General features: G+C 42.2%; 1 protein-coding gene across 2 annotated transcripts in view; it reads left to right on the forward strand.

Moving 5' to 3' along the window:
* Window positions 1-1758: 1758 nt before the first annotated feature.
* Window positions 1759-16361, forward strand: part of LOC119224815 (NACHT, LRR and PYD domains-containing protein 12-like) — a 91425-nt gene continuing 76822 nt past the window's right edge. Inside the window, exons 1-10 of one of the 2 annotated variants that reach the window (XM_062562610.1) lie at window positions 1761-1987; window positions 4599-4724; window positions 4813-4944; window positions 5310-5423; window positions 5995-6070; window positions 7131-7335; window positions 7494-9297; window positions 9393-9566; window positions 10029-10202; window positions 10547-10720. In XM_062562610.1, the coding sequence (XP_062418594.1) occupies window positions 4636-4724; window positions 4813-4944; window positions 5310-5423; window positions 5995-6070; window positions 7131-7335; window positions 7494-9297; window positions 9393-9566; window positions 10029-10202; window positions 10547-10720 (2942 nt within the window). In that variant the 5' untranslated portion in view covers window positions 1761-1987; window positions 4599-4635. Of the gene's footprint in view, window positions 1988-4598; window positions 4725-4812; window positions 4945-5309; window positions 5424-5994; window positions 6071-7130; window positions 7336-7493; window positions 9298-9392; window positions 9567-10028; window positions 10203-10546; window positions 10721-16361 lie in introns of both variants that reach the window. The other variant, XM_062562606.1, reaches the window with a different exon arrangement.

Consider the following 16361-nt stretch of genomic DNA (forward strand, 5'->3'; position numbering starts at 1 on the left):
TAACCAAACAGAACAACAGCTCTGCCCAAAACGAGTCGATATGAAGAAACAAGGAGCCTCTCATCTGTCAGAAGGAGGGAACCATCACAACCATTCCTCACTTTGTTGGTCATCACCTTCACTGATTGGAGTCACTTTGGGTTGTTTTGGAATGAAATTAAATGCCTTAAAGACTTCACAGTGTAACATTCCAGCTGGAGGTGGAGGCCAGTGGTGCTGGAGCTGGTGCTGTGTTGCTTCAGGAAGACTCTGCTGGTGTTGATCACCTGCTGTGTTACTTCTCTCAGACGTAGTGCAGCACCATCAAGAAAGAGGCTTCAGCTTTGGAACCTGCAGCCCTTTGAGGCTCATGTGGACTCGACTCTGCAGCCAGTACTTGTGTTCACTGATCAGAACCATCTGGTTTTCTTATCAAGGATGTACAACAGGAACCATTGACTTAGAAGAAGTACATTATCAAGAATACACCCACAATTCTGTTATTCAGCTCCAAAGAAGCCCTGTTTCTCCAATTTACCAAATGAACCATCTAGATGTGAATGTGTCAGGGGTCGTCTTCTAGAGGAGATGGAGGTGATACTGAGACGGCTTCAAGTATGAAAGTATCACACCAGCAGCTACGTCAACAACTATTCAATTCAATTCCTTTTATTTTGTATTGCTCAAAATCGAGAATTACAGATTTGCCTCAGAGGGCTTTACAGTCTGTTCACATGTAACATCCTCTGTTCCAAACTGTTCATCGGCACAGGAACAACTCACCTGAAAAAAGTGAAGAAGCCTTAGTGAGAACATCAGAGGAGGATCCCTCCCCCAATGGATGGACTACAATGGATGTCATGTGTACAGAATTAACAATGTTAGAGATGTACAATACATTTAATTCATCTAACAGATGATTCAAATATTGGAGTAGTAAGTCTGGTGTACAGCAGGACCACTGCAGGGACGACCACCACCAACTATCACACAAAGTGACAACACTTCTGGGTCTGTATTTAGAAGCAGGTGAAGGAGCTCCAGAGGTCTTCTGTTGGTCTGTAAGGAGGAACCAAGTAATTCAAGTCATGAGCTGCATGAAAGGCTCCAGTGAGGCGAGAACTCACCACCTCAGTACCACTCTGCAGCCTTCTGGAGCTCTTCTTCTGTGGTTTCTTAGAATGAATGTGAATGTTTAATAAGATAAATAATGTACATAAATGTGGAAGGAGACACTTTCACCTGCAGCTTGATTAATGTGATCCATGGAGAGAGGTTGATCATTTCAAGATGGATTTAATTATATGTTTGTGTGTGTGAATATTCTTTCTAAAAAATGTATGATAAAATAAAAAAGGGAAGGCAGAAATGCAGATATTTGTGTTTCCCACATATCTGATTTATTGCAATAATCCAGAGGAAAAATAAATGGAGGGAACAAGTGGGATGAGGTCATGAAAATTAAATTACAGAAAAATGATGATAATGATAATAATTATACAAATAAAAAAAAGACAATTTTACAAATAGTGAAAATATGAATTTATATTTTTCTTGACTTTCCTGCAGCTTGTTTTCACAGTGCTGGTGTTTTTCCTCCTTGGGGGGTTGATGAAAGAATTAGTTTGTGTTCTACATTCAGTCACATTTTACTGTAAGCAAGCAGGCTTCTTTATGGCTGTTCTTACCCACAATCCTTTGCACAGCAGATATCTGATCCAGAGGGTTCAAGGTCCCATGTATACTGCCTTTGAATCCTGCTTGTAACAACATGTACTTTATGAGGAAGCTGCAGTTTGTCATAAAGGTAAATGATTGACATCGCAGCAGGACACTGGTTTGTGGGTAAGTTGTTCCTCCCCAACAAGTGGAGTGAAGAGTAAAAACACTCTCAGGTCACTTCACTCCGTCTGATGGAAGCTGGAGTGAAGCACCAAGCTCTTTTTCTACAGACCTGCTGAGGACAGAAGAGAGCTGCTCACTGAGGAAGATCATGTCTACAAGATCAGTAAGTGCAGCTGAGATTGGGTTGGATCAATGCACATTGATCCAGCGCGGATTGTTGTTTTTAGCGTGAGACGTTGGATGTGTGGCGTGATTGTGTGTGGAATCATGCAGAAGCGTGTGTGTCACACGGGGAAACCCGTGAGATCTGCAGCCTGTAGCTGTGTTTGTTGGCTTCACAACAACTTTCCTAACAGTCAAACATCAGCAACACGAGACAAAGCAAGACAGCAAAGAAGTTACTGAATAGTCAGCAGAAATATAAACATGCAAAATGACCTACAATTTCCCCCATGTATCCCCATGTGATCATGAGGTCAGAATGCACACAACATTGTACCAAATAATACACTTGATGCAATTTTCATTGTCGTTTTTCAATAAAGGGGAGAAATTGCCCTTTACTTATGTGTCCATCTTTAATGTATCCAGCCCACATAGCTTTAGTTTTTTTCCACCTCAAACACACATCTGTAAAATTATGTAATTTATACTTATGGAAACAACGATGTAGTACGGACAATAGGCCTACATAGCTGTGTATAATCAATGCTATGATTTTACCATGTTGTTGTCATTAATATCTTGCTGTGGTTTAATACTGATATGAATGACATTTGTTAAGTGTTCAAAAAGCTGGGCAGGAACAGGCTGGTAAAAAGGGAACCTTACAGATGTTTTATTTATTACTATCATAGATACATTTTGTGGTATCGAAAGAATCGAGTATTGTAATATTTTGCCAGGTATAGTATCAGTCATAATTTTGGTATCGTGACAACCCGAATATCTAGCACCTAGAATTAAACAAGACAGTGCCATGTTCATGTTTAATGTGTCTGATATCTATAATTCAGGTTTAATATTTGCAATAAACTAGGTGACCTACAGATAAGGCAGTTCTGCCAGTGTGAGCATTTTCATTTACGGCTTTTTAACTACTTTGGGGAAAAGGGGAGATGAAGTATGACCCTCTGGACGCCCCGTACCTGGGTCTGTATGAATGTATCTGTGTGTGGTTATGGAGGAAGTTCAGTAAAATGTGCCAGCAGGCTAAAGACATGTCGTGGTCCAAAGTCATTTGTATTGCCAAATACAACATACAACTGTTATTTTGATAAAGTTTTGCTTTTGCATCATTTAAAATAACTTTGCACTACATTGCATTAGAATTATTAGATTTTGTTTCACAACCACGACCACTGGATCCTATTTAATTTCCAGAAACCAAAATATTGGTTAAGGAGCACTATCATGAATTAATGTACGTACAAGATCTTATTAACTAAATGGTTCTTCTTAAAATATTGTACCCAGCTGTCATTAGTTGAAGTCTGCTAGTGTCATTGGTTTGGCCAAACTAGTGCTCTGAAACACACCTGAGAGACGCTCTGTTTGCTCTGTAATGTCGGCGCAGGTTGTATTCTTTGAATACCGCCACCGTCTCTTGACAGACGAGACAAACAGCCTTTTCTTTGAATTGAACAAAAAAATAATCGTGTGTCCACTGCGGGTTAAATACCCTGCATTCTGAATACATTTTTCTCTTACCCAACCTTTTTGCCATTATTCCGTTCTGGGGGGGTCGCGTTCACGTTCTATGACTGGGGTATGGGTGGCCATAAGGGTAAAAACGTGCTGGGGCAAAGTGAGGTCGTAGCATGTTTTTCCGTCTCTGGTATTGTTCAGGGGGCCGGGTCAAATGTGAAGGGGGGCCGTATGCGGTCCGCGGGCCGTAGTTTGAGGACCCCTGATCTAAATGTGTGTTGTCATTCTGATCTATTGTAGTTCTGGTTGTTGAGCAGTGTGTCAATCACAGAAGTTTTACATAGTTATGCTTTTCACTGGCTATTTCGGGAAATGCAGACTTCTGATTGGGTAAATGAAAATAAGTCCCGCCCCTCTAGGAAAAAAATTAGCAGGAAGAAGTGCTAACGGTTTTAAAGTAGTTCAGCAACCAAAGTAATAACTGGCAAAAGTGTTAAAGACACTTTGTGTGAGTCGTGAGACTGAACTCATGTGACAGAAAGGAGGTGATTGAACGAACTTTACACCAGAAGTTTACAACTTTACAACAAGGTTTATGAGGTTCCCTAAATACCTTCTGGATAATGAATTCTCCCTGAGGAGGTAGATGGCGAGCCACCACTGAACCCGATCATCTCCTTACACCAAGGATTTGAGGAGTTTCTTACAGCTTCTTCTTCACTTCTGATCATCTAGTGCACCAGTGTGGGAGAACAAAGAGAGCAACAGAGCTCACAACTCACTTACTCTTTTGATTCCTTTCATCTGAATTCACTGACTTTTGATAAAACCATGAATAAGAGATTAGTCAATGTTGTGCAGGATTTTAATTGAAAGTATGCTTTCTGGTGTTTACTCGATTCAATATAATCTCTTTAAATCAAACCCTTCAGTGGCTCCATTACCTTTTGTATGTGTCAAAGTCTTATCTAATGTTTTCGCAACGAACCAAGACTGTGGCCCAATAACAATTTGAACATCCTGCAGACAATACGCAGGTTACATGTCCCATGAGGGTTTTAGTGTTGAGGCGAATGAGCTCTGTGTGTTTGTCCTGATGAAGATAAATAATGTGTGAGCTCTCCCAGCAGCTTGTTGTGAAGGTGTGAAGGTGTGGACTCTGCTATGAATCAGGCTGAGGACCCAGAGGAGGGAGTCCCTCCCTCTGAAGCCCCTCTGTGTGGGGAACATGACAGACAGACCAAAGCTCAGAGGTGAGAGGACCATCTCACACTGTCCTCCACTCTTCTCCATGTCCCAACGTCTATGACTCACTGACTCTGGTTCTACATGTGTGACCAGGATCCATAAGAGACCAGGACCAGAACCTGGACCTGGAACTGGACCTGGACCCAGCTGTGTGTCCATGAAGAGTAACCGGTCTATGGAAGCTCCTATAGTCTTCAAAGATGTCCGTCCCTCTGTTGATTCAAGGTGAGGGTCTCAGGCTGATGATGAGGTGTTTCTACCAGACTCTCTGGTGTAGGTTCTGGGTTTCTTGCTCCAGGGCCCTTCAGCAGTGTCAGTGAGGGAGGGAGAGCTCCATGGAGGACTTGGTGAGACCTGTTGGGACTAAACCAAACTGACTGGTGAATAAACAGTGAACTGAAAGACTGAGCTGTTGATTCTCAGTGGGACCATTAGACCTAGACCACTACAGGGAGTCATGTGGTCCACATCCAGACATCACTTCATGGACCTTTACCTTGTTTTGGTCTCTGTGAGGACAGACACCATGTGAAGCTGATGCTTTATGATTAAATGATGATGTGATGATGTAATCTCAGTGTTTCTTTCAGTTCACATCAGCAGAGAAGAAAGTCTCCTGAACCCAGCTGTGTGTCCATGAAGAGTGATTGGTCTAAAGATAATCCTTTAAACTTCAAAGATGGAGGCCGTTCTTTTGACCCACAGTGAGTTCCTGAACAGATAAAGAACTGTTCTGATCCTCAGTTATGAATTACAGAAATTAACTTATTATCTTTATCTAACTGGTCTGTGTGTGTTGAAGTGTAAATCATGAACATCCACAGATGTAAACACAATATGAGCTAGTTCCTCCACATCAGGATCAGAGAGGTGACATCTTGAGACAGCTGCAGGTTTCTGGAGACAGATACTGGGACTGAACATGTGATTAGAATAAACTCAGTGCTCTGTGGACCAGCTGACGTGGTCTCTGTACTCCATGCAGAGGTTTGGAGAAAGAATTGTCAGTAGTGAAAAGGTCCAAAGACTAGTTTCAGAAGATCCAAAGAGCACTTCTGGAGGTCAGGGGACGTTGTTTTTATGACCCACAGTAACAACTAAAACCAGATGAAACTGATGGCTGACTGTCACTCAACTAATAAAATGTCCGTCATCATCAACAGTCTTCAGCATCTTTTCATGGTGATCATTCATGACAGAAGCCAATATCTTTAACTAATGTTGTATTGGTGTTGATGGTACAAACACCATGTGATGGTTCATGTTCCTCCACAGAGAGGACCAGGAGAGCTCAGAGGTTCCCACAGAGTCTGCCCAGCAGCATCAAACACACCTGGACTCCATCTTCAAGGTGTGTACATGAACAACTACTTTAACATCTCTCAGTTCACCATCATCTCCATGCTGCACTTTGTCAGGTGTCAAAAGTATTCACTTTCATTACTCAAGTAGAAGTATAGATACCAGGTCTTAAAAATACTTTTGTAGTAGTTGAAGTATCAACTCAGGCTTTTTTCTTAAGTAAAAGTATAAAAGCACTGGTTTCAAAACTACTTAAGGACCATTAAGGACAGTCAGTCAGTTCGTTATAATACGATTGGAAGGTGCCTTCAGATCACGTGACCTGCCAGATGATGGAATCATGGCGACATTCAGAGGGCTGTGACAATAATTTTGAAAAAAAAATAGCTTGCAGCAACATATGGTAAAAAAATAACTCAACTAGTTCATTTTTTGGAGCTGTGAACTTATTTCAAATACTTTGAAGTTTAAACTATGAACTGAACTAGTTCATTTTTAAAATTTGTGAACTCAACTTTGAACTAGTTCATGTAGAAAGTGAACTTTCCCAACACTGGTCATGAAGATACTCATTTAACGTTATATGGACTTTGCATGAGGAGGAGGCGCGTTCATGTGACTAAATACCAACTGAGATCAACTTGTACCATCAACCTGCCTCCTGAAAAAGGATCCTTGCACCACTTTACGCACCCGGCGTCACTCTGATTTGTGTCATGTGAGGCGCATCGAGGAGAAAACCAATAAGGTGTCTGGATGGTAAATGTTTACACTTCTCATCCAACCACAATCTCATCTTCACTCGATCGACGGCGCGATTTATCCGGATCCGTTTTTTTTTTTTTTTTAATGATGACAAGCCGGGAAACAAGCCAAAGTGAAATAGGAGTAACGAGGTGGTTTTTAAAATGTAAGAAGTAGAAAGTACAGATATTTGCGTGAAAATGTAAGAAGTAGAAGTAAAAAGCTGTCTGAAAAATAAATACTCCTTTAAAGTATAGACACCCAAAATGTCTACTTGAGAACAGTAACAAAGTTTTTTTTACTTGTATTTCACACATCTGCACTTTGTAGACCAGTGGATTTATTCATAGAATGTTCTGTTCCAGCTGCTGGAAGAGAACATCCTCACTTTTATGAAGAACGAGCTGATGAACATCCAGAATATTGTAAATTCAGATTACCCTGAATGCTTAGAGGAAGAGGAGGTTCTGGATGAAGACCAGAGGAGAAGCAGAGAGGCATTTGTCAAGATCTCAGTGCACTTCCTAAGGAGAATGAAGCAGGAGGAGCTGGCTGAGCGTCTGCAGAGCAGTAAGAGGATTTCTCTAAAGACTTACCATGCTGATGAATAAACCTTCACTAATGTCTCAAGAGATGGACAGAATATAATCATAGAGTCATTTTTGGAGAAAAGGAGATGTTGAAATCTCTTCTTTGACTCATTGATCTTCTTTGTTGTCTTCATTCAGGACTTTGTGTTGCAGTTTGTCAGCGTGAACTCAAATCCAACCTGAAGAAGAAGTTCCAGTCTGTGTTTGAGGGCATCGCTAAAGCAGGAAACCCAACCCTTCTGAATGAGATCTACACAGAGCTCTACATCACAGAGGGAGGGACTGCAGAGGTCAATGAAGAACATGAGGTCAGACAGATTGAAACAGCATCCAGGAAACCAGCCAGACCAGAAACAACCATCAGACAAGAAGACCTCTTCAAAGCCTCAGCTGGAGGAGAAGAACCAATCAGAACAGTGATGACTAAGGGAGTGGCTGGCATTGGGAAAACAGTCTTAACACAGAAGTTCACTCTGGACTGGGCTGAAGACAAAGACCACCAGGACATACAGTTCACATTTCCATTCACCTTCAGAGAGCTGAATGTGCTGAGAGAGAAGAAGTTCAGCTTGGTGGGACTTGTTCATCACTTCTTCAGTGAAACCAGAGCAGCAGGAATCTGCAGGTTTGAAGAGTTCCAGGTTGTGTTCATCTTTGACGGTCTGGATGAGTGTCGACTTCCTCTGGACTTCCACAACAATGAGATCCTGACTGATGTCACAGAGACCTCCTCAGTGGATGTGCTCCTCACAAACCTCATCAGGGGCAAGCTGCTTCCCTCTGCTCGCCTCTGGATAACCACACGACCTGCAGCAGCCAATCAGATTCCTCCCGAGTGTGTTGGCATGGTAACAGAGGTCAGCGGGTTCACTGACCCACAGAAGGAGGAGTACTTCAGGAAGAAGTTCAGAGATGAGGGGCAGGCCAGCAGGCTAGTCTCTCACATGAAGACCGCACGAAGCCTCCACATCATGTGCCACATCCCAGTCTTCTGCTGGATCACTGCTACAGTTCTGAAGGAGAATTTGAAGACCAGAGAGGGAGGAGAGCTGCCCAAGACCCTGACTGAGATGTACATTCACTTCCTGGTGGTTCAGTCCAAAGTGAAGAAGGTCAAGTACGATGGTGGAGCTGAGACGGATCCTCACTGGAGTCCAGAGAGCAGTAAGATGATTGCGTCTCTGGGAAAACTGGCCTTTGATCAGCTGCAGAAAGGCCACCTGATCTTCTATGAATCCGACCTGACAGAGTGTGGCATCAATATCAGAGCAGCCTCAGTGTACTCAGGAGTGTTCACTCAGATCTTTAGAGAGGAGAGCAGACTGTACCAGGACAAGGTGTTCTGCTTCGTCCATCTGAGTGTTCAGGAGTTTCTGGCTGCTCTTCATGTCCATCTGACCTTCATCAGCTCTGGTGTCAATCTGCTCTCAGAAGAACAAACAACCTTCCCGGTGTCTAAAGTCTTTGGCGACAAACCTAAACCAATGTGTCTCTACCAGAGTGCTGTGGACCAGGCCTTACAGAGTCCTAATGGACATCTGGACTTGTTCCTCCGCTTCCTCCTGGGTCTTTCGCTGGAGACGAATCAGATGCTCCTACGAGGTCTGCTGACACAGACAGGAAGTCGCTCAAAAACCAAACGGAGAACAGTGCAGTACATCAAGGAGAAGATCAGTGAGGATGTGTCTCCAGAGAAAAGCATCAATCTGTTCCACTGTCTGAATGAACTGAATGATGGTTCTCTAGTGGAGGAGATCCAACAGTCCCTTGGTTCAGGACGTCTCTCCACAGATCAACTGTCTCCTGCTCAGTGGTCAGCTCTGGTCTTCATCTTACTGTCATCACAAGAAGATCTGGAGGTGTTTGACCTGAAGAAATACTCTGCTTCAGAGGAGGCTCTTCTGAGGCTGGTGCCAGTGGTCAAAGCCTCCAACAAAGCTCTGTAAGTACAGAGAGTTTGATTCAAACATCATGACTCTGATTTGGTACCATTGTTTGAAATTATTGTTCATATTTTCTTCATTGTTGTCTTTTCAGACTTGATGGTTGTAACCTCTCAGAGAGAAGCTGTGAAGCTCTGTCCTCAGTCCTCAGCTCCCAGTCCTCTAGTCTGAGAGAGCTGGATCTGAGTAACAACAACCTTCGGAATTCAGGAGTGAAGCTGCTGTCTGCTGGACTGAAGAGTCCACACTGTGACCTGGAGACTCTCAGGTCAGATTAACGTTAGTTTGTCTTCAGTGATTTAAATGTGTCTCTAAACTTGTTCCATCAGTTCCATGCAGTGTAAAAAGGATCTTCCTTTCTCAATCTATGAATCTATTCTTCAAGATTTCAAATTTGAAAAGAAAAAAAAATATTCAGAAATAAACCAGAACTATGGGCCCAGAGGAACTAACGTCAGAGATAAAACTCACGATCAAAAGCCATTTCTGTGGATTCATGTTATTGTTTCCATGATATTGTGAGAACCCTGTGGACCAGACAAACCTTGTCAGGCCCAGGAGGAAAATAGGAAGCAGGCTCAGGGTTCTTGGGTGTGTATGGGAGTCTTTATTTATGCAGCCGTGGTCCTCCAGACAGGGCCCAAGGCGTCAACATGTTGATGTTTTCCTCTTGTTTAAAGTAGAACAGAAATTGAAATGTTATCTTTCTTCTTGTTGATTGTCTCTTCAGACTTTATGGTTGTAACCTCTCAGATAGAAGCTGTGAAGCTCTGTCCTCAGTCCTCAGCTCCCAGTCCTCTAGTCTGAGAGATCTGGATCTGAGTAACAACGACCTGCAGGATTCAGGAGTGAAGCTTCTGTCTGTTGGACTGAAGAGTCCACACTGTGACCTGGAGACTCTCAGGTCAGTATTTAATGAATGCCTACTTCTTTCCATTATTTTCGTCAATGGTACATTTCTGACTTTGATAATATTCTTTCTGTTTGCAAGATTTAATTTAATATGTTTTTAATGTTAAATTGTTCTATGCTTTGTTTTAATATAATGTGCCAAATAATATTAGCTAACGTCCAATATTTCTAGCAGATTGTGGATGTACATTAGTGTTTGGTTGTGACTGGAAAGCAGTCAGTAAGTTAGAATATTAATGTGACCCATGATTTGACATTATCTCAGTACTGCAGTGACCTTCCATCCTTCACAGCTCCCTCACATCATGTGACATGTGTGTTGTTGTGTGTCTGCAGGCTGTCAGGCTGTTTGATCACAGAGGAAGGCTTTGCTTGTTTGGCCTCAGCTCTGAGCTCCAACCCCTCCCACCTGAGAGAGCTGGACCTGAGCTACAACCATCCAGGAGACTCAGGAGTGATGCTGCTTTCTGCTGGAGTAGAGGATCCACACTGGAGACTGGAGACTCTCAGGTATGAAGAGGCTGCAGCCACAGACCATCAGTCTGGTAGAGGAGGGAGAGCTGGAAACCTTTTCTCTGTCCCACTGTCAGTCTGGTTAATGTGACCCTGAGACACCAAGCTGACCTCAAACTACCAGAGACTCATCAAACTGTTTGTGTCCCACATCAGAACCTCAGTACAGACAGAAGTAGTGAGGAACAGTAGCCAGGATGAACCTAAACAGGGAGGAAGGTGATGAATAGCTTGTTTCTCTGGAGCCTTGTCTTGTTTCCATGTTATAAGCGAGGACAGTGGTGAATCCTGACACGTTGATGGCATCATGGTGGGTTGATGTGAGTGAACGTCGTCACGCTGCAGGTTTGTGGGCTCTCATCAAACAACACTTAGATGTTGGTCATCTTTTTCACTGTGTTGTCCTTTAGTCCAGACATTATTATTAAAAGACAAACAGTCTTGATGCATTACTGCTGCAGGAATGTCTGGTGTTTTAAAGGAGTTCAGCTTCACTTGGTTTTGGTGCTTTGCACTGAGAGACAGTTCCCTGGATGATAAGACTGGACTTGTTGAAACTACAGATGACAGTCGGCCACAGGCGCTCAGTGAAGAACCAACAGCTGATTGTGGACCTGATGTGTCAGAGCCCAAAGAGGTTTGTTTAGGATTAAAGTTCTAGGGGGACTCAGGGAGTGCTCTGTGGCTGCAGACCCACCTGAGCTGTAACATCTTCACCTCCAGACCACAGGGGATAGAAACTACTGTAGCTAGGAGACAACATTCTCCCCGACCTTCATCAGAAGGTTTCCGGTGCTGGTTTGATTTTTACATCTCATCACATGTCATTTAGCTGAGACTTTTATCCAAAGCGACTTACAATAAGTGCAATTCAACCATAGAGATACAAACTTAGGAGCACAAGAAACAAGAAAATGTCATCAAATAAGCCGTTTTACAACTTGTTATAGAGTGTTTTGTCTGTGATGTTGGCCCTCAGGGAGAGTTGGAGTCAAGTGTCACACCGAGGATCCTAGCAGTCAGAGTGGACGTTAACACAGAGTTGCCAAAGTTGACAGTCAGGTCCTCTGTCAGAGGGTCTTTTCCCTTAAAGAGAAGTAGTTCGGTCTTGTCAGGGTTGATCGTTAGGTGGTGAGCGGACATCCACTGAGAGATGTCAGTCAGAACGGAAGAGATCTGTGACACAACCTGAGTGAACCTGATTTCAGGCTACTTTCTACTTTCCTTCAGAGAGACAACAGTCATTATTACAAGAACACAAGAGGTTGCTTATCAGGACCAAAACATCCAACAATCAATACTTCTACATTGACCACGGATCAGCTGACTGTGTGATGGTGAAAAGTCGTGTGGTGGAGATGAACCCTCAGAGAATAGTCTCCATCTCTGCAGCTCTACACAGCTGGTTAGCCTCTTTTAGCTCCTAGCTTTGGTTGTGCAGCTCATTTCCTGTTTGGTTCAGTCTCAGTGTTTCCAGCAGCAGCTGTTTCCTTTATTTTCCCAATTTAATTATTAATTTATTTTTGCCTTTTTAACACAGACAAGACGCACACACACTCAAACACAAGAAAAACTAAAACTAAAAAAAAATCTAAATCTAAACACGGCTGCTCCTCTTTGGTTCTTATTTTGTGGGTTAACAGCTTCACGTTGTTCATTTCAGTCACAATATTCAACCATGATTCTAGTGTTGGTGGTTCTATCCTGTTCCATCTCTTTGTAATTTTCTTTTTACTAGCTGCTAACAGAATTTCCAGCAGATACCTGTAGTGTCGCCACTCGGCCCTTAAAATACAGAATCGTCCGGATTGATGTCCCGTATTTTCCGAGTTGTCTTCAATGCAGCATTCCATGCAGACAATCCCACCCGAATCTTGTGAAGACTCGTCTTATTAGGGTCTTTTGGTGGAATGTCAATTGGCGGAAGCAGCTCCTGAGCCAGCTCCTGAGCCCCCATCGCAAAGTCCGTAACATGCTTAATATTTCTGTCCATATGGAATCCTATGTTTAAACAAATGAATCTTATTGGTCTAATGTGAGCTGCTTGTAAGTATGCTGGAGGTTTGGTAGTGACACAGCCCCAAACCTTAAGATCATTTTATCCTGAGCTCTGAATTGCGATTGGAAATGATTTAAAGAAACAGAGGCATTTTAGAAGTTTGCTCCATTTTATAATATCTATTTGTGAGCTGAAATCTAATGTGACAACAGCCCACTCTCCATATCACTCCTAATGTCTTGATCCACTTTAATACAGTTGGCTTTGTGTCGATCATCATTACTTTTGGTTATAGTTCCTCTGTGTGTCATTCTTTTAGAATTCCATTTTAAGTCAAGAGTTGTTTTGTAAAATTTCAGATGGTTTGTGATTCAATGTTAAAATCTCTGTTTTTTAATTTATAGAGCTGAACGTCTGAAGTTGATTGATTAATAGATGCAGGCGTATGTCAGGCTCCTCTAAGTAACCGATCACGTCATCCACAAAAAGCCTGATGATGTGTTCTTCCTTTCCAACCTTCATCTTTATTCTAACTGCTTGTTCCAGTGACTCTATAAAGATTGCAAATAGAGTCAGTAAAAGACAACGTCCCTGCCTGGTGGAGCGCTCCAGTGTTCTACTGTCAGTCACACTGCATTCATTTGTATCCTTGCAATTGTTTTATGGTGTTTTAACTAGGGCCGGGACTCGATTAAAAATATTAATCTAATTAATTAGAGGCTTTGTAATTAATTAATCGAAATTAATCGCATATATTATACATACAAATATATGACCTAAGAACAGTGAGAAGTCATTTTTTTCACATGGATTTTTATTTTTATTCGACCAATTCTAGTGTAGCAATAGCATATTTAGAAATATAGTACTTTCAGAAATTCAGGTAGCCTATAGGTAAGTAGACCTTCTGTAAACTATGTTTTTTTAAGTAGACCAATACTTTCAAGTACATTCAGAACATTGGTTATTTTTTCAGACGTGGACTTAGTTACCCTGGTCCTTAAACCAGTCATCTGGTGCAGTGTGGGTTGAGTGTGGGTCCTTGTACTCGGAGTCGGGCTAACGTCCACGCTAGCTGCTAATTGTTTTGCGTTGAGGTGATACTTGAGGCTCGATGTGAATTCCTTGTTGCACAGCTTGCACACAACCACGCTCTTATCGACGCTTCCATCCGTGTGTTTATTATAATAAGATTTCCCATTCACGGGGCCAACCGACACGGTCTCATCAGCTTCTTCGTTCATGTTCACTGTGGTTTGTTGTTGTCTGAAGTCATGGACGCTAGTTGGTGCTCCAGTATAATCGGTCCTCCGAAACTCATCCAGTGAGAAACTATTGTAATTAATTAATCGCAATTAACGCGCTAAAGTCCCGGCCCTAGTTTTAACATATTGAATAGTTTTTTCACTTAGTCCAAATCTCTGGTCTTCATCTATAACATCCTATATATGCTGATATCTTTTTGTAGTGGGTCGCGGGCCTTTGCATGGGAAAATAAAAAATGTCATCCTGTGATGTGCGGAAGCAAGAGAATAAACGACGCCTCAAGTACCAGTAGAAGTAGTTCACTAAATGATCTATTCCAGTCTACCCACAGCTTTCTCTATTTCTATTTGTGTAACAGGTGAAGTCAAAAGGTCCTTCTGTTCTGTCCCAATTACTGGTAGGTCCAGCGTCTCTAGGACAGTTCTAGTTTGGCAGCTGGGTATTGACTCTACAGCTTTAGATAGTAGTTCCTCAAAGTGTTTTCCATCTCTTTGGGTTCACAGTGTTACATTTGTAGCTGTGTCCTTTCTCTTATGGATTGTCCTGCCTGTTGTTTCTTCTGTCTTTTTGCCACTAGTTTGTTTGCTTTGGGTCACACCTCATAGTAGGATTGTTTAGGAAAGCTTGTGTTCTTTTCTATCTCTGTAGTTAGGAGCTTATTCATGTTTTTTTATTTTTGGAAGCAATGTCGAGTCTTTTCATGTTGTCATTCAAGTTGGTGTCATTATTCCTGTTCCATCCTTAATGTTCCTTCTTTAGCTCTTATTAGCTCTGCTTCACTATTGGTTTTCCTCTCATAACTGTTTTAATGGCGTCCCACAGGATTGTAGGGTTAACCTCCTCATTATCATTTTCTTTTTGGTATGTTTTAATCTCCTCATCAACTGATTTATAATTCAGTTTTCCAAAGTGTAACCTCCATATTGTTTTTTTTCTCCTGAGGTTTTAACTTGACGTTGAGATAAACTGCTCAGTGGTCGGACATGTCTGCTGCTCCAGATTCACACTCCGTAACTCTGTAAATGTCCTTTTTATTCATAAAGAAGTAGTCAATTGTAGTGTAACTCTTGTTGGGTGCAGAGTAGTGTGTAAAGTCCTTTCTGGGGGGGTGGAGTTCTCTCCAGATATCAACTATACCAAATTCTTTGAACCCAATATTGACTTTTCTTCTTCTGGTTTGTTGTGTCTAGACCACTATTCATAACTATGTTAAAGTCCACTCCACATTTTAATATTCCCCCCGTTTGAAGAATAATATCATGTAGTAAAGTTATAGAAGGACTTTTCTCCGTTAGGTGGTGTTAGAAAATTTAAAAAGAGAAGGAGCGAACGAACGCATCAGAGGCACGTGTTCAAAAATGTGAAGCCTGGATGGGGACGTCTGGAAGAATTCAGCCAAACAACTTCTCTTGTTCTGGTAGATTTATTTGTCAGATCACAGGTCAAGTAACAGCGCTGCGTTTGCAAAGGCAGGAGCAATCCTACCGGCCCGCAGGCTGGAAGAACAACTAACTAACATCAGCAAGAACATCATGTTTTATAACCCGAAAGACAAAGAAAAGATTTCTATTGGCCCTAAGCTGGCGTAGGGGAGGATCTTCCTCCCCCCGCATCTAAAGATCTGGTCACATTCAATGTCCAGAACTCCGGACATAATGTAAACAATGAACAGAGTGTGGATGTTGGATCGTGTGGTGTGAATTTCAACCCCCTTCATCTGGCACATCTGCTGGTTGACCCGCTGACCTTGCTTCCTCAGTCAGGACAGAAACCGACCCGCTCTAGACCTACAGAGAAGCTTCTGATTGTCCGTGTGTGTCCTCGTGTCTGCCTGCTCTGCACACCCTGCTTCCCCCTTTAGCTAACCCTTAAATCAAGACCAGACAGCAAACTGCTAACTAAGCACATGAAAAATAACTTTTGATTATCAGTGGAGCGCAAACATTTACTAATGTGACTTGTTTGTTTTCCAACTTTCCTTTACAATTAAATATCTGCCTTCTTTTTGCCGATTTCTTTACTACATTCAAATTTCACTGAGTTAAATATAAGAACAGTCAGACCGAACAGTCAGAATGAACTATTAGATATATTTATGTAGCCAAACCTCATGTCTCTAGATAAGTGTGTCTCCCAAAACTCATTAATTGGACAAAAAACAATGTGGCTTCAGAGGAGAAGGGTGCAACTTGCCATCCTTTGTGTTCCCTGCTGGTGGGAGGAGGGTAAAGTCCCTCTGGACTGTGTCCCCCCCCCCTGGTGAAGTAATACCTACTAAACGGTATTCCACCTGTTCTACAAGTGTCCAACATTTAGCGCAGAGATAAAGTGTTTTCTCCATCGGTTTTCTCTACATATTTAAATGAAGCTGAA

This window comes from Pungitius pungitius, chromosome 5 (assembly GCF_949316345.1).
Source record: "Pungitius pungitius chromosome 5, fPunPun2.1, whole genome shotgun sequence".
NCBI lineage: Eukaryota > Metazoa > Chordata > Actinopteri > Perciformes > Gasterosteidae > Pungitius > Pungitius pungitius.